The following is a 19,324-nucleotide window of genomic DNA, read 5'->3' on the forward strand; positions in this document are numbered from 1 at the left end:
ACAGATTCTGGGAAAGCACTGCATTACTCACACAGGTTCCGTGAAAGCACTGCATTACTCACACAGATTCCGTAAGAGCACTGCATTACTCACACAGATTCTGGGAAAACACTGCATTACTCACATAGATTCTGGAAGAGCTCTGCATTACTCACACAGCTTCCAGAAGAGCACTGCATTACTCACACAGATTTTAGCAAAGCACTGCATTACTCACACAGATTCCGGAAGAGCACTACATTACTCACAGATTCTGGAAGAGCACTACATTACTCACACAGATTCCAGAACGGCACTGCATTACTCACACAGATTCCAGAAGAGCACTACATTACTCACACAGATTCCAACACAGCACTGCATTACTCACACAGATTCCAGAACCGAACTGCATTACTCACACAGATTCTGGAAGAGCACTGCATTACTCACACAGATTCCAACACAGCACTGCATTACTCACACAGATTCCAGAACAGCACTGCATTAATCACACAGATTCCAGAAGAGCATTACTCACACAGATTCTGGGAAAGCACTGCATTACTCACACAGGTTCCGGGAAAGCACTGCATTACTCACACAGATTCTGTAAGAGCACTGCATTACTCACACAGATTCCGGAAGAGCAATGCATTACTCACACAGATTCCAACACAGCACTGCATAACTCACACAGATTCGGGAAAGCACTGCATTACTCACACAGATTCCAACACAACACTGCATTACTCACACAGATTTCAACACAGCGCTGCATTACTCACACAGATTCCAACACAGCACTGCATTACTCACACAGATTCCAGAACGGCACTGCATTATTCACACAGATTCCAGAAGAGCACTGCATTACTCACACAGATTTTAGCAAAGCACTGCATTACTCACACAGATTCCGTAAGAGCACTGCATTACTCACACAGATTCCGGAAGAGCACTGCATTACTCACACAGATTCTGGGAAAACACTGCATTATTCACATAGATTCTGGAAGAGCTCTGCATTACTCACACAGCTTCCAGAAGAGCGCTGCATTACTCACACAGATTTTAGCAAAGCACTGCATTACTCACACAGATTCCGGAAGAGCACTGCATTACTCACACAGATTATGAAAGAGCACTGCATTACTCACACAGATTCTGGAAGAGCACTGCATTAGTCACACAGATTCCGGGAGAGCACTACATTACTCACACAGATTCCAGAAGAGCACTGCATTACTCACACAGCTTCCAGAAGAGCACTGCAATACTCACACAGATTTTAGCAAAGCACTGCATTACTCACACAGATTCCGGAAGAGCACTGCATTACTCACACAGATTATGAAAGAGCAAGATTCTGGAAGAGCACTGCATTACTCACAAAGATTTTTAGAAGAGCACTGCATTACTCACACAGATTCCGGGAGAGCACTGCATTACTCACACAGATTATGAAAGAGCACTGCATTATTCACACAGATTCTGTCAGAGCACTGCATTACTCACACAGATTCCGGGAGAGCACTGCATTACTAACACAGATTTCAACACAGCAAGGCATTACTCACACAGATTCCGGGAGAGCACTGCATTACTCACATAGATTCTGTAAGAGCTCTGCATTACTCACACAGCTTCCAGAAGAGCACTGCATTACTCACACAGATTTTAGCAAAGCACTGCATTACTCACACAGATTCCGGAAGAGCACTGCATTACTCACAGATTCTGGAAGAGCACTACATTACTCACACAGATTCCAACACAGCACTGCATTACTCACACAGATTCTGGCAGAGCACTGCATTACTCACACAGATTTTCTGAAGAGCATTGCATTACTCACACAGAGGCCCTGCTTCAGAGCCGGACGCTCTGACAGAGCGCTCGCTCTGAATCAGGGCCATCCTTCTGAATTTTTCGTATAGCTGTGGGTGACCACCCACAGCTATAGCGAGAGGCCAGGAAGATGGTCACGATGGTCAAGACCATCGGGCTTGCAACGAGACCCTTGTGGTAGGGTCTCATTGCCGCAAGCCCTGGAGTGCTTTTGGCTCTATCAGACCCGAAAGCACTCCCACTGACATCACTTGTGATGTCAGTGGGGCCGACCCCAGACGGTAGGCGTTCCCATGGGAACGCCTCCGTCTGGCCAGCCACGCCCCCGGCATGCCCACCAAAGGGGGCGTGCTGTCACTCACCATCGACAGCACGCCCCCTCTGTAGCGAGACCCATAGCGATGGCTTGCCCGTCGCTATCCGGGTCTCGCGCATGCGTACGACGGAGGCGCCTCCGTCGTGCGAATGTGCACTGGGCCAACATCGACCCACTTGCGAGCGGGTCTGAATTAGGCCCAGAATTCATAAGAGCACTGCGTTACTCACACAGATTCTGGAAAAGCACTGCATTACTCACACGGGTCTATTCAGCATTGATTTTTTTACATAAAAAATATGGAAACTATGATTTCCGTATTTTTTATGTAGCTCCCCTATTCAGCAATGGGATAATGGAGAAGATAACGCAATTATCTTCTCCATTACTTCCCATCTCGCAGAGTTCCGCACTGTAGGGATCAGCCATTGATCTCTACAGCGCTTTAACACTTTTTGCTATTAAGCAAAGCAAACAGTGTTAAATCACTCGATAAATATTTACTTTATATAACGCCATCTCAGAATGGCGTTACATGAAGAAAATACTTATATCTCCCGAAAACTGCAGGGACAGAGGGAAATGTTCCCATAAGTCTCTGCAGCATCTGGTAAGCCCGCCCAGTCTCAGTCCCTGCTTCCCGGTGATCGCCGGCAGGTAAGTCACTCTAGAGGCTTTTAAAACCCCAAAAATTGATTGATATGTGTATACAGGCTTTATACTAGCCTGTATACATGTATATTTATGTGCGGTTATATTTAACATTTATATATAAATGTTAAATATAAAAGTGCATAAATATACATGTATACAGGCTAGTATAAAGCCTGTATACACATGTCAATCAGTTTCGGGAGGCTGGAGCTGTACTTACCCCTCCGCGGTCACCGGGAAGCCAGGACGGAGACTGTTCCCGAGTGCATGACTGAGCATGCGCAGGGAACAATTAGACGGGATTGTTTTCGGAATCCCGATAACAATCCCTTCTATGACATCGCAGGGACAGCGTGTTACTGCAACCGCTGTCCCTGCTGAAAATGTTGCTGAATAGCTTCCATATTTTATCATAATAGATAAAAACTTGTGACGACGTTGCCCGATAATATTCCGGGGAACATCGTCACTGTTGCTGAATAGACCCCACAGATTCCAACACAGCACTGCGTTACACCGTGACGGCAGCCCTCTTATTTCCTTGTGCGAATGCGATCACCCGTCTGTGCGTGCTGGAAATCCGCGTGTCTGCAGGCGCAAAACCATGCCGCCCACTGTTCTGACGTGCGCAGCCATCATAATTAGCATTGGGGCTTGCACCGATTGCCCATGCTGGATGCAAAAGGTCCGTCATAATCAGACGTCCTATCTGTCTGCACGCTACGAACGAGCACAGAAGTTGGCTTTACACGTCCATGACACGGATCAGTTCCATGCGTCCACAGGGGGCGCCGCCCAGTTACCGCGCAGAAACGGTACATGCACAGCCACCAATTTCTTTTCACGGCGCAAGCACAGTATGCAGATATCCGCCAAACCCATCTGCAATTCCACTGGCATCCCAGAAACAAGCCCTTAATGTACAGTAAGCAAATAAATGCGGCAAATAACAGCAAACAGGCCACCCCCACCGCGCAGAGCGTCACGGGATATTCAGGACTCCCACTGGAGATGCACCATTATATTACCCTCCCAGTACTCACCGTCCACACACTAATAATAACATTATGCTACTTTTACCATACTACTGGGGATAATTAATTTAGTAACACTTCAATCCAGAAACCAGTATGATATCATATGTCCCGTTATCTTCATTTCCCATATGTACATACTGTATGATACGTATATAACAGCAACATGCTCTGCATTAATATAAGACCGATGTTACTTATGTGTGTATGGCTAATGAGAATCAGTATTCTGTAACTGGAAAAAAATTAGAGTATCAAGTTGGATATCATGTCAGACATGTCACAGAACTAAAGGCCCCCCCATACATCAGAGATTGATTGCAGCAATCGTGCAATTTGCAATCGATTGTGTATAAAAAATCTTTCCCTTTTTCAATCGATTGTGGCAATTCTGCAATCGACTGAAAAAGGGAAAGATTTTTATACACAATCGATTGCAAATTGTACGATTGCCGCAATCAATCTCTGATGTATGGGGGGGTCTTAAGACAGTGCCTCATAACCACTTTATAGCATCAATAAAACCTTGACACTCATGTGAGAGTCCCGCCGTCTGCGGAGCTAATTACATGGGCTGGACTGTACCTGCAAAGGGGATGAATATATTTTGAATGAATACATTAATATGGGTGTCGTTTGGCGGTCCGGTCCCTGATTGGATGAAGACCATTTCCTGTCCCAGAATCAGAAGACAATGCAGAATTACTGATAAAGTATATATAAGTTCACAAGCAGCCTTGGAAACTTTAATGTAACAAAATAATGTAGAGAATGTTGGCTTAGCTAAACATTAGGTGCAGACGGGAAGGGGACAATACTATTATGTTGCAAGTTAGTTAGGTCCTGCGAGACGTTCCTACTGCCAGCTGGCACCGTGAAATTGCACTTGCAATTCTATTCCACACTTGCATTGATTTTTTCAGAGTAAATTCATGGGTTTTTTTTGTGGGGTACCCCCCTGAGCAGGTGAAAAGGTAGGAAAATCTTTATTTTAAGGTAAAAATGTGGGATATAGGGCCTGATTCAGAGCCGGACGCTATTGAGCGCTCGATCTTTGCGGCCTGTTGACGCCTCTATGTCTGAGCGAGCGAACGAAACATGCGCTCGCTATTTTGTAAAGACGCCCCATGGCCGCTCGCATCACACGTCATGTCCGCTATTTATTAGATTAATCGAGTACATCGAAAGGCGTCTGAACTGCTCGCAGTGCTTGTGGTTGGATTTTCCTACCACAATCATGCGAGCAGTTCAGGCTAAGAGACAACCAAGTGAGGTGGTCGATGACGCTGCTTTGTTAATTATGCACACCCTTAAAACGCCCGTTTTGACCTTTTGGCACGCCTGCGTTCGGATCACCACTCCCCGTTTTCAGGCACCTTCTCCTGTTACCACCCACAAACGCCTCATCCTGTCACTCATATTAGCAGGCACTCGCAATTTTAAGAGCGCTAGATTTCCGACCGTAATGACTGGTTGGCGCATGCGCATTACGACCCATACTGTGTGAACATCGCTCGGAGCGAACGAGCGGCTCTGAATCAGGCCCATGGTGCAGAACCTCTGGTACAGCCCTCCCAATGAATAATCACACACTTGGAGGGGTTTAAGTAGCATCATTTGGCCAATAAAGACATGTCAGTTTTCAGGTGAATTTCTCGGATTAAGGGCCTGATTCAGACCCGGTCGCCATAAGCGTACGCTCGCATGATGCGTATGCAAATATTTGAAAGTGACGCGGCGGGGAGCGATCGCTCGCCAAGGCATAAGCACGCCCATCGTACGAGCGTTCACTTTGTGTATGCAGACTCCCCTTAGCGAGTACAGAGCTGCCCACTGCCCCACGTCATCTCCTGGAACGTACATCAACCACTATCGGATGTGAACGCAGCGCTTGTGGTAGCTTTTTTTTTTTACCGCAAGCATCGCGAGGAAAACAGAGGAATAAAATGGCTTGTGACGTGTCCTATGACGCTGCCTGTTAATTATGCACGCCTCTAAAACGGCGTTGAAACACTCGGGCACGCCTGCGTTCGCATCTCCAACCCCCCGGCTTTACTGGACTGCCCCTGTCACCACCCACAAACGGCCTCTCCTGTCACTCACTCCGCTGGGCTGGTTTTGCTGGGCGAGCGAGGGATCTGTGATCGCACAGTGTAGTTCGGGCACACGCACTGCGATGCATACGCCTGCGTAGATTAGCAACCATCGGCAATAGCGAGCGCACTGCGGATAGCGTCCCTGTCTGATTCAGGCCATAAGTGATGATGAGAGATAAAAGTGTTTATTCAAACTTGCATGTACCCCATTACTTTGCTGAGAAACACTTGTTTGCTATATATTTTTCAACCATTAATAAAAAGTGCAGAAATCAGCCATTTGACGCCTATTAAGAAGCTCCAGTACTTTCCTTATGGCCACTATCAGCCTTTTATATGGTCCTGCCATCTCAGCTGTCACTTTTTTGGGCATCCAGGATGGTTTCGCCACTTTTTCATACACTTCTCCCAGCCTGTGAATTGGCATCTCGCGTTTCTCAGGGGAGGGGGGGCACATATTTACCTGATGTCTGTGAGTTTCATGATACAAACTCCCTTTCGCAGACTCGCTCCTAAATGAATTAACCCCATAGTGCAGGGTGTGTATGTGTAATGCATTCAGGGGTATACTGTACATGAAACCTGGCGCTATAGCACATAGCATCCAATTTGTTCATAAACTGCAGTGGCAAAAAATGAGCTCCAGTCTGAGTGATGGCTGACAGCACTTTTCTCCATGCACCAGTATCCATAGATTAGGGACATCATTTTATTTAGCCTTGTAATGCTGTACCATATTGAAGTTGATGCCCACAAAGCATGACGTACAGGCAAAACGTATTTCCCTTTGGGGCATGACAAATCAAATCCACCTAAGATCAATATGAAAAACAGATTTGCAATCCTTGTGTATATTGCCCTGTAATATATTCCCATATACAGTAATGTAGCTTGTCACCAACATCATTTTATGGGGGATCAATGCAGCAGCACGCACTCCCATATACACTACGCTCTGGAGAGCAGACATGGATACACTGGCCCGCTGTGAGGATCTGGTTAGCTAGCGCTCTTGGCTAGGCACCGAGGGCCCGATTCAGACCCGCTCGCTAGGATGCCTTCGCACGCAGCCTGCCGATGTTTGCAATGTGCGCATGGGTACGCATCGCAGTGTGCGTGCGCGAACCAGTCTATGCGATTGCGAAGCGATCGCCCCTTGAGTACAGACGCCTCGCCAGCTTGACTGACAGGCGTTTGTGGGTGGTGACAGGGGTTGGTCGATGGAAACGGGGGAGTGGTGGTGCGAACGCAGGCGTGTCTGAGCGTCTCAACGCCGTTTCAAATGCGTGCATAATTAAGACGCAGCGTCATAGTACACGTCACATGGCTGAATTTTACACTGAAGCACTCGCAGTGCTTGCGGTAGGGTATGGTCAGCCACAAGTGCAGCATATGCATCCGATGGTAGTCGATGTGACCGATTGTTGCATACACTTCCTGGAGATGACGTGTATTGCAAAGGAATAGCGGGCGTCTTAAGACAGGCTGGTGGGCGTCTACATACACAGCGCGATCGCACACCAAGACATAGTGGGCGTGCTCATGCCATGCTGTGCGATCGCGGGATTTGCATACTTTGGCTGCGTGCGAACGCATCTAGCGAGCGGGTCTGAATCGAGCCCTGAACACCCCCCAGAGATGCACGTCAGAGAGAACCCATACATCGCATCCCACTCATATGCACTTACCAAGAACTCCGTGACTACGATATCTGTAATGCTGCCAAGGACTGTCACAAAATCGAAGACATTCCAAGCATCGCGGAAATAGTTCTGCAACAAAAAACCCCAAAACTGTGAAGTGAGATGAAAACTGATGACTGTAGCATTGGAAAAAAAAGTGCATCGCATATTGTATTTGAAAAATGCACATAAATTAAAGACAAAGAATAAAGCAGCCACACTTTCATATACAGTATTACCAACTGCAAGTCTGCAATTAGAATCTCTGTATAGTCCCCATATACTGTATATAAGTGTGTTACGCACATGGGACAGTCTCAGCACCACAATCCCTTTATGATATGTTCTTTAGAAAGTGACATGTTTTTTGCACTTAAGATGCTCTCTGTAATCTGTAATACATATTAACTTGTAAAGTCCAGAAAACAACCTGAAGTTAGTGAGTAGTTGAGTAGTACATCTTATAAATGAATTTGTTTATATATATATATATATATATATATATATATATATATATATTTATTATTATTTTTTTTTTTCAGGGCCAATAGAAATTATATTGATATGTTGGTAACTATGGTCCTGATTTAGAGATGGACGCTAAACAGGGGCGTTTCTAGAGAGGAGGGGGCCCATGTGCATTCTCCGACACGAGCCCCCTCCTCTCCGTTTGGCGGCTGGCTGCGCACAGAGCGGTGCGCGGCCAGCGTCGCACATATAGACTCTGGGCACTAGAGTGTGCCCAGAGTCTATAGCGCATGCACAGGACACCGGGAAAATGGCCATTTAGGCCATTTTCCCTGTACTGCACATGCGCAAAGATGGGAAAATGGCCGCGGCTGCCATTTTCCGGCCGATTTTACAGGCGCAGACACCGGAGCCCACGTGGGACTCCAGAGAGGTACGTTTTTATGGGTGCAGGGTGTGCAGTGCGGGCCCCCCCTGGACCCAGGAGCCCGTGTGCACCGCATACCCTGCACCCATTATAAATACGCCCCTGACGCTAATGCCACCGCCGCTGCTGCCATTTGTATGCATCGGCTGTGTCGAAAATATGCAAATTTCATAGCCTTTGGGATTTGTATTGACACACCCACCAACAGCTTTGCAAATCCAAGCGACTGCATACAGCGCGATCAGCCGATTATGGGACTGCTGAGTGCAGACTGGCCAACGGAACTAAGGCGCTGGAGACATTTCCACTTGTGTACGTGATCGCAGTCGCAGGCAGAGGCATGCTTCGAAAACGGTTGCGCCGCGCCTGTGTTTGAGTCGCCAACCCCCTTCGTTCCCGCCCGCAAATGGCCTTTTCCTGTCAACCGTGATAATTATAAATCCTCACTGCAAGCGATGACGGCGATGGAACTTGACGCGTGTGCAGTGCGACTCAGGCGCATGCGCAGATTACCGACAATCGCTCGACGGTGTAAACAAAGGCAATGCGTCCATCTCCTAATCAGGCCCTCTGACCATTGCTTTGGTAAAAAAGTACTACACCCAGGATCAATCAACTCCATGCTTTAGACTGGCTGGGTTCCTACAGGGCAAGTATCCTTTCCGTGGCCTTTCCGCTGCAGACATCAAAAATTAACATCTGTTATCTATCCCCTCAATCTTAAAATAATGCACAATATTGTGTACGTTCCACACAAGTCAACAAGTATAAACTTTTGCCGTAGATGCCTGATGAAAACCACCGTGTGGCCGTTCTGGAACTAAGCAATGTGGACTAGAGAATGTACAAGTGCGATTAGAACAGAAGAGGGACTCACCAGTGCCCCGAAAGCCATGATCTTCAGCAGACACTCCAGCGAGAAGAGAGACGTGAAGACGACGTTAAAAGTTTTCAGCACTTGTTCATATGTATTAGAGTATCCATAAAACTACAAGAGAGAGTTGGGAGTCAGTATATCCATATTGCTGAGACAAGGTCATTGCTTTATGGTCTAATTCCCCCGGAATTGTCTTTTGAGGAGCTTCCATCTGCCTCTAACTTCGTCATTGGATATAATAATATACGCCGTGTCCTCACTAGCCCCTCCTTATCAGGCAACCATATACAGGAGACAGCGAATCTGTTATCCTAATCATTGTATTCCCTACCTCCGGCACACGCCTGGCCTTCTACATACAGTACCAGCTCCTACTCGGTGAGCAACAAAGTAATCTTGAAACTAGTCTATAACATCTGGCGCTTCTGTAAACATTTATTGGTTTTCAAGTTCTCCCCTCCTGCAGAAATCTTGCTGTGCTCTTACCTTCATCATCAGCACAATGGTGTTCAGGGCGATCAGCGCCATAATTGTGTATTCAAAAGGGGGAGACACCACGAACTGCCACATCCGATACTGAAAGCTTTGCTTGTTTTGCGGCATGTGGCGTGTGAGGGGCTTGGCACTTATAGCAAAATCAATACAGGCTCTCTGCAAATATAAAAGGGGGGGGTGGGTATAAAAAGGAGAGGGGTAAGAAAGAATCAGAATAGAGAGATAAAATAGGTTACGGAAAGGGCGGAGAGAAGAGGAAAATAAACATTATAATAGTAATAATAATAGCTTGTATTTTTAATGGAATTGAAACTACCCTTTTATTTGCAAAATAATAAAGACTTTGATAGCAAATTGTAACTTAATTTTATATGATAACGCGTTTCTCTTTTTTTTTTTGTCTTATAATACTTTGGAGAATACCCCTCCCCCACAGGATTGTATTATACAACCAGTAGCGTTATAACGGTAGAAGGTAATATTATGGCTCAGCTCATGAGTGCGACTCCCATCTGTGTGGCTTTAGTTATTCACCTCATTCTTTTCCAGGCTGTACTCCTCCATCATTTTGTCCCCTTGCTCCTGGAAAGTGATGATAATCAAGGCTACAAAAATGTTGACAAAGAAAAAAGGGAAAACCACAAAATAAACAACATAAAAGATGGACATCTCCATACGGAATCCAGGCCTGGGACCTTGGTCTTCGTAGGTGGCGTCCACAGAGTGTCTGAGAACACTGCGGAAACACAGGGAGGAACGGACATGTTTGGCATCAGAGGAAGAATGGGGTACGCATTATATTGCATATCAAGGTGAGAAAGTGACAGAAGAGACACAGAAATTTCTGTTGAACAGTTTACACACTCAGGGGCTCATACTGAGTTGGATATATGTCCTTTTGTTTCATGTAAAATATACAGATTTAAACTATATTTACTACTGGTGCAGCATCGAGAAACACAGTTTACTGTATAGGTAATGGACAATATATCTGTCAACAACACATTGTTTGCCGGAGGTCAAATCTTGGTGTATTATCTATAGAATAGAACCAAGCACCCATGTTTATCAATGCCCCTGTTCCACCAGGTAACTGACCTACAAATAGAGTAACAGTGTATAATACTAATGCACAGTCTGGAACCTGACCCTTAGAGGAAGGCTGGGCCTTCAGTCAATGAGGGCCCACCAGGGATTTCCCCTGTACCCCTGTGGACCAGTCCAATCCCTGCTGCCATTCATTTATCAAGGATAACTCTTCTATCACGGCCTCTATTGCTGCCCTGACTACAAAGGGAGCACTGGCCCAAAGAATCTGCCAGAACACTCAACCTTCTATTCCAGGATCTGGACTCTTCACAATCTTTCATTTTATTAGCTGATAGATCTTATGTTAGAGTAGGTGCCGTACTTAGGCACTGCTATTTATTTTAGTTAATTTTGTTCTGATACAAATTCCAGGTTCTAGGAATGTAAGTGCACCCTCATGCTTTTTCTACTCTTGTAAACCTCAGAAACTAGAGATCCTTTCATAACCAAAACTTTATTGTTGTACAAACTACCATTTGCAGAACCTCTCCATGGTCCACTCTTCCAAAGACAAGATCAGACTATTCTGGAACCAGACAAACCGCTGGATATAATTTAAAGGAATACACAGTGGCGCAAAATAAATTCAGATGTATGCGTGTGTCCATAACAGATCCCATCTTCTTGCACCGTCCAACACTTACCACCACTGTCTACTGTATATGGTATCAACTAAACCATGGCCGGTGGGTTTCATTGCTGATTTACCAGTTTCAAAAGGCAGTAACGTTATCAGAGGTAGCTTTTGTCTTTTATGGGGTACCTGAGAAGATCATCATATCAGGAGGAGTTGGATGTGTGCCCTGATTCGCACACACTGTCCCTCCAGTCCAGCGGACCAGCTGAGTCCCAGGAGCAATTCCTAAGGATCTATCTCTCATGTCCTGACCAATGGGCTTTTATTGCCTGGAAGGAACTAGCTATTAACATTCATCTGCATGTTCCACCAAAAAAAACCCATCTTCACTGTTCTTTGACATGGTACCAAAACGCCTCAGTTACCTGGTCCACCTTCACAATTGTCAGCTGCAGACTGTAAGGCCTTTTTTCCTTTGTCTTGGTGGCCTCCTGTGACCTTCTAAAAAACATATTGAGGCTCTTCTTTAATATTTATCCCTGCAATTTAGGTGAATCCTGCAGCTTTCTGACTCAAAATTTCCCTAATTGGAGATTGCGGCCTCTCACATATCTGTGCTCAGAACAAGCAGCCAATGCAGATGATCAAGGAGCGCCTGGAGTTAGGTAGACGTTTGGGTATTCACATTTTCCCAAAGCTGCTAATATATTGTGTGGGACTGGAGGGGCTGCCGCGGTATGAATAGGTAATCGGGGCAACGGATGCACTATCTCCTCTTCCAGTTAAGTTATTTCATTATAAATTGATATTTAAGCCAGCCACAGGGAGTGAGAAGTGGGCAGTTACGTAAAATATTGGCCAGGTCTTGATCTCCAATTTCCTGCTTTGGTGGTTATTCAACAATTTCCTCACATCTGGCATCTCCTTTAGTGTGTAGATCTCTTCCTGTTCCTTTTCCTGTGCTCCATGTGGTGTGTGTGCCGGTGTGTAGCTGGGTGCCGGAGGTCACTCAACCTTCCTTTTTATTCTGCTCAGTCTAATCGTTCTTCTTCTTCAAGTAGTCAGCAGACAACTAATGGGGCTCTTGGGCAGGGTTGTCTTAACAGCAGTGTAGGCCCTGGGCAAAGCAATGCACTGGGGCCCCTGCCCACCCATTCACGGGAAAAAAATTTAAATGGTCAATAAAATTAACCTCCTGCATGCCCAGCAGACCTCCCACACATGCAGAGAGACTCTGTCTGACTTGTCTGAAGCCGGCGGATGAAGTGAAACTGGAACTGAGGTGAGTACTCGTCAACGTGGAGGGAAGGGGTGGAGGAGGTTAGATCAGAATACAGGGCACCGGCGGACAGCTTATAAAAATATCACAAATTTCCCAACAGGCTGCAGCAGCAGGGGGGCGGGTTGGCGGGCCCCTACACGCTTCGGGCCCTTGGGCAACTGTCCAACACGCCCAATGGAAGAGATGGCCCTGCTCTTGGGATGATGATCTTAGGAAACCCAGAAGCCAAGTCCATATTTCTTCATGGAGGGGATGTCTCTGATGAAGACCCAGTAACGCGTATGGGTTTCCTTATGTCCCAGCCAATAGTTGCACGACTCAAGGGCTCTCTCATACACCTGATCAGCCACTAGAGCAATACGCCTTCTGAGAGTGCACCAACACATACCGGTGTAATAACCTTTTGAGCCATATACTCATACATAAACAAATACACACAAATATAAATATATACACATAGTTCCATACCTACATACAGCTACCGTTACTTACTCTGGCCAGCCCTCGCCTGTAGACACAGTGAAGAGCGTGAGCAGGGCCCACAGCACGTTGTCATAGTGGAATGCCCACTTCTTCCACTCTCGCTTCTGTGCCTTCACTTCGTTCTTCTCATACACCAGATACTCTCCCCTAGATGGGCAGACGAAGATACAATTATGCTTCATATTGAAGAGAGGGAGGATAGTGCCCATAACAGTCTGCCTTCACCAGCAGTGGGTTTATATGAGTGTTAAATACACCTAAACTGGAGGTGAATTATCTCTATGGCTTCCTTTTATATGACCGGTGTGAAAAAGACCATGGATGCTCTGTCCTGCCTTGTAATTATGTATCCTACACTATTTTAATTTCCAGACACTCTGATTCGTAAAATGCTCTCCTTCTCATAGACCCCAGATAAATGCACTTGCTAAACACAATGCTGTGTAAGAGACTGTGAGAAAAACTAGCAGCCCAACAAAGCTATATAGCAATAGCAGCTAAAGTGAGACCCAGTACAGGACATACTCTGCATCTGCCAGGGATGGAGCAGGTTGGAATACTAAGAAGATCCTGAGGAACCCTGAAAGTGAAACGCGTTTCAGTAAAGTGGTCACTTGCCTGCAGTCTCTCTGAAATTCCTTTGATTCATCCGTGCAGTAGAAAAACTTCCCTTTAAAAAGCTGGACGGCCACCACAGCGAATATAAACATGAACAACATGTACACAATGAGAATGTTCAGGACGTTCTTCAGAGAGTTCACCACGCAGTCAAATACGGCCTGAAAGGTAAAGAGACAGCGGCTCCATCACAGTTCGTCAGGTGGAGAAGGCAAATCTTTTTAATCATGAGGGGACAGGATCTACGTTTTGGGCAATACCATTATCTTCTGATAAATCCACAGGTCCGCAGAATATAGTGTATATATACGTTACTGAGATCTGATCATGGAGAGCCATTCAGATTCTTTACGTTGCACCAACCTTTAGTTTGGGCAGTCGCTTGATAGTTTTCAGCGGCCGCAGGACACGGAGGACGCGCAAGGATTTGATAGTACTAATGTCCTTTCCTTTACTTCCACCTCTGTTGGGAGACCCGAGAGGAAGAGAAAAAGAGAGGAGGAGAAAGAGGAAGAGGCAGAAGTAATCAGGAGGGGGATGTTAGGTAGAAAGACGAGTGAAGAAAAGCTCTCAGAGAAAAGAGAAGAGTTATAGTTATAGGGGTAGAATTACAGGAGTGTTGGAGAAAGGGGAAAGAAATATAGAAAACAGACGAGGAGAATGAAAAAGTTGGATTAAGAAGAGAGACAGAAAGATAAGTGTGGAAAAAAATAACCATGCCATGCAACGTAATAAAGATGCCATGAGACAAAGGCAGACATTATAAGAGTGCAAAAGAACAGAAAGAGCGTAGTATAAAAAAACAGATCGGTAAGATGAGAAATTTAGATAGAAGAGGAACAAGAGATGAGAAAAAGAAAAACACATAAGAGTATTGTTAGCAAAGCTGCATATTTTCAGTCCCTGTTTTTTTCATGTCAGAAATTCTCTGGAGCATTTACCAGCTGTTCCGATAACACAGACTTCCCCCCCAGGACTTCCATTTACATTACTAAGTATTCCCCAAGTACCTTAATCCAGAGCAACCTTACAATTACACCTTACCTTCCGCTATCAGCAATTTCATTAAATGTCTGCTATCCCTGAGAAACTGTTGCGTGGAACTGCCAAGGGAATGTCGCACAGCGCAAACCCATAACAGTGTCCCCCTCTAGTCTAATCTCTGTGCAACGGAGGTCGCAGTGCTGGGATCACCATTGTGACTATCGATGGTCACGAAGGGGGACGGCGCCGGGTGGCCGGCCAGCTGAGTAAGCCTCAGCTTACTCAGACTGGCCCGGCATGTGAGCCCAGCACTTGCGTACGTCCACGCAGTCTCTGGGCTGGCCACTCCCGGGAACGCCGGCCGCCTCCGCCCCACCCCTTAAATGCCTCTGCCTGTCAATCAGGCAGAGGCATTCAAGGGCTAGCGTGCGTGTTAGCAGGACCCATTCTGCACACTCACAGAATGGGTCCTGCGTATGCCCAGATTCCCGATAATCGGGAACCTGTATTCAGCAGTGCACAGCTAAATTAGCCTCCTAGAGCAAAGCAATAAAAAAACAAAACAAATGACTTTGCAATTTGCCAAACCATGCTTGCAACTACATGTAGCCCACAAATGCTGTTCAGTTTTATTTGTTAAGCTGGGTACACATTAGATGATGCGCAAACGATCCGATGGTCGTCCCGATATAGTGTTATCAAATCTGCTGGTCATCCGGTAGTGCGTACACACTGCACAATTTGAGGAAAATCATTGACGATATCCTCAGATTAAGCAGCATGTACGATAGACCTGAAGATGAGACAGACGACCTCGCAGGAGCGTGAATAGTGCGTACGCACTGGAAAATTTTAACGATTTCTCGTTTCAAATCCATTGGAATATGACAAATCGTTTAAAAAAATAGTCTTGTGTGTACCCAGCTTAAAGGCCCCCATACATCAGCAACTGATTGCAGCAATCGTGCAATTTGCAATCGATTGTGTATAAAAATCTTTCCCTTTTTCAATCGATTGTGGCATATCTGCAATCGATTGAAAAAGGGAAAGATTTTTATACACAATCGATTGCAGATTGCACGATTGCTGCAATCAATTGCTGATGTATGGGGGCCTTAACACGGCTATTTAGTTTTGAGTTTGGACACAAGCCCACCCAAATCTAGATCTCTCTGCACATTTTATATCTGCCCCACCTGCAGTGCACTCATGATTAGTTTAAACCATAAACAAGGGCAAAACGAGCAATAATTTAAGAGAAAAATGGAAAGAATAAATTTAATGAAAGAAGTGGTTGTAAAGTGGTAGGGGGCATCCCCCCAGAAGAATAGACATATCCCATGCATCAAGCACCTATTTTCCTATAGAGTGTAAGCTTTCATGCAGGGCCCTCTCACGTGTCTGTTCATTAATACCCAGTCTTGTTTTAGTATTGTGTAATTGTTTATGGAGAGTAGTAATCACCATGATTGTAAGCGTTCTGGACTTTTGTCATTTATTAGTGTAGTTATTCCTAATACCTTTATGGTGTATTATATATTACAGTAATATTATCCCTGCTTGTATGATGTGTAAGGACAGCTCAGTAAAAAGAGTAAAAACAGTTTCATTGTAAAAGAGTAAACAAGCGCTCATGTGATATTAGAGGCACATAGCATAAAATAGATATGTATACAGTAAATCTTTATAAACATATGTAGTGTAGTCTTTTAAGACTTTTTGTGGGAGACATGTAGTGCAGGTAATGCTCAATGTTTTGGGGGCAACAGTTCCAGTGCCTAATGTAAAGGACGTGCTAAGCTGACCCTAGCTGTCCCTACCTGGTCCTCTGGCAGTCTGGTCAGTGAAGATGTTTTTTCTCCGGTCCGCTTCCCTCACTGCCAAAGATGGTGTGTCTGGCCAATGGCGGCCGATGATGGCGTCGCTCCGCTGCGCATGTCTCCAGTTCCCCTCTTTGGTACAGAAACCAGAAAGAGTGACCAGAGAGAGGAACAGGAAACATCCCGTGCTAAGGGCCTGATTCACAGCCGCTCGTAAGCGGCCGCTCGTTCGTTCCGAGCGATGTTTGCCCAACTGCGCATGCGTACGGATCATAATACGCATGCGCGAACCAGTCAGTGCGGCCGAAAATCGTTTGTTTGCTAAATAGTGAATGCCTGCTATTTTGAGTGACAGGAGAAGGCGTATGTGGGTGGTAACGGGAAGGTGCTTGAAAACGGGGAGTGGAGATCCGAACGCAGGCGTGCTTAAAGGTGAAAACGGGCGTTTTATGGGTGTGCATAATTAATACAGCAGCGTCACTGACCACGTCACTGGGTTATTTTATAGTCAGAACTGCTCGCAAGATTGCGGTAGGAAAAAGCAACCACAAGAATAGCGAGCAGTTCATACGCTGGTCGATGTACTCGATTAATCTAATAAATAGCGGACATGACGTAGGATGCGAGCGGCCAGGGGGCGTAGTTATCCAAAAAACGACCGCAAGTTTTGTTCGCTCGTTCAGACATAAAGGCGTGAACAGACCGCAAAGAGAGAACGGTTCATTTGAATAGCCACCCCTTTTTTCTGAACGAACGACCGCAAATAGCGTCCGGCTCTGAATGAGGTCCTATAGGCGCTGTCCTTTGGGACAGCCGGAGATCACAGTGGGGGGTTGGCCAAACTTCACCATTGCAAAGAACTTTATATAGCCGGATCAGGCATGGGCAGTGGGAGTTGGGGTCCTACCTCTCCAGGGCACGGTGGCCATTTTGGGAGAGGCAGGGAAATAAGAAGAGCTGTGGCCGGCCCTCCCACATTCTGCCAAATATTGAGATAGAGGCTAAACAGGATGAGCAAGCTACAAGAGGGGCACCGGAGGGCCGCCTGCAGTTGGCCAAGTCCCCAATTAACTTTGCTGCGATGATCAGATGGTTCTCCCGCTACTCAGATAAGCAGACAGCCGTCTTCTTGCTGGATGGGTTTTGTTTCGGATACCAGTTGTCCATATCGGCTGTTATTCAGGTGGGTTCCCCTAAAAACCTTAAGTCCGTTAGGGATTTTCCCGACCAAATCAGTTTGAAAGTGGAGAAGAAACTGTCCCTAGGCGGAATGGCCGGCCCCTTTGAGTTGCCTCCCATACCAAATTTTTGCATCTTGTCCATGAGCGTGGTCCCCAAAGAGCCCGGGGCAAGTTTCGCCTTATCCAAGACATGTCACACGCTACCGGGCTGTCTGTAAATGATGCCCTCTATGATAGTCAATGTAGGTTAGTGCACCAGTCAATTGGTGAAGCACTCGACTTGGCGTTAATGGCTTTCCGGGTGCTGTCTCTACACTACTCTTCTTTCCAATTCATGGGTTTCAAATTGCAGAACGGTATTACATTGACAAGTGCTTGCCTATGTTCTGTGCGATTTCATGTGCTTTCTACAAGATATTCAGCACTTTTCCGCACTGGGCAGTTCAAGCTGGCACCTCCATCATATGGGTATCACTACCTAGATGATTTTTTTTATTCTTCAACTTTGCCGTTTCAATGGGTTGCAAGTAAACTATATTCTCAGCCAAGGCCCTGTTTTGCCATTTCGGTGTGTTCGTGGCACATGAGAAAGAGGAGGGACCCTCTAGCTGTCTCTCCTACTTGTGAATTGAGATATATTTAGTAGCGGGGTGCTGCAGGCTACCACCGGACAAGGTTAGCAAGTTTCGGGCATTATTGGCAGAGTGCCTTGGGGGTACATTCCACCCCTCTGAGGGGTGCGCGCAGTCTCTGCTGAGTCTAATTAATTTCATGTGCAGGGTTATACCCATGGGTAGGATCCTCTGCTGTTGGCTGGAGTGGGACACTGTGGGTACTAGGCTACTGCATCATCTAGTGCACCTCTCCAAAGATATTCGGGAGGCCCTGTCAATATGTTAGGTTTTTGTGCACAATTTCAATGGAGTCTGAATATGACGAAGGGAGAAACTGCCTAGCCCTGAGTTGCAGCTGTTAAAGATGCGGCTGGGGGCACAGGCTTCAGGGTCTTCCTTGAACCCTGAAGCCTGTGTCGTTAACAACGTGACACGTGCCAGGAGCTGAGAATCTGGTGGCAGATGTGTTGTCTAGGTTTCAATGGGATAAGTTCTGGCTGCTAGCGCCTCTGGCCTGTTTAGCTGGTGTGGAATGTTCATCTCATGTCTGGCAGGTCCTCAAGCCAACATCGAAGGCCTCGCAATTAATTCCCTAGTTCCTGCCACATGCCACAAGTACAGTGCTGCTTGTAAAGCGTGGCTAAATTTCCTAGAGACTAACCCAGGTAAATCCAGCAGGCAGGCACTATTAGACTGCATCAGGACGTTCTAAGGAATCCATGGGTGGCGCTCTACTAAGTACTGTATTTCTTTTTTCCTGAATTTAACATGTCACTAAGGGTTTTCTTATATCAAAG

The 19,324-nt window shown here is 46.1% G+C and overlaps 1 protein-coding gene across 8 annotated transcripts in view; it reads right to left on the reverse strand.

The window, feature by feature from the left end:
* The window catches only part of CACNA1A (calcium voltage-gated channel subunit alpha1 A), a 300,806-nt gene that overhangs the window by 116,300 nt on the left and 165,182 nt on the right, over positions 1-19,324 (reverse strand). For all 8 annotated transcript variants that reach the window (XM_088473953.1, XM_088473951.1, XM_088473954.1 and 5 more), the window contains 7 exons: positions 14,292-14,391; positions 13,929-14,089; positions 13,320-13,457; positions 10,414-10,615; positions 9,871-10,035; positions 9,385-9,495; positions 7,619-7,702 (listed from right to left, as the gene is read on the reverse strand). In XM_088473953.1, coding sequence (XP_088330079.1) covers positions 7,619-7,702; positions 9,385-9,495; positions 9,871-10,035; positions 10,414-10,615; positions 13,320-13,457; positions 13,929-14,089; positions 14,292-14,391 — 961 coding nt within the window. The remainder of the gene's footprint in view (positions 1-7,618; positions 7,703-9,384; positions 9,496-9,870; positions 10,036-10,413; positions 10,616-13,319; positions 13,458-13,928; positions 14,090-14,291; positions 14,392-19,324) is intronic.

Source organism: Taudactylus pleione, unplaced genomic scaffold (assembly GCF_031769625.1).
Source record: "Taudactylus pleione unplaced genomic scaffold, aTauple2 ptg000145l, whole genome shotgun sequence".
NCBI classification, from domain to species: domain Eukaryota; kingdom Metazoa; phylum Chordata; class Amphibia; order Anura; family Myobatrachidae; genus Taudactylus; species Taudactylus pleione.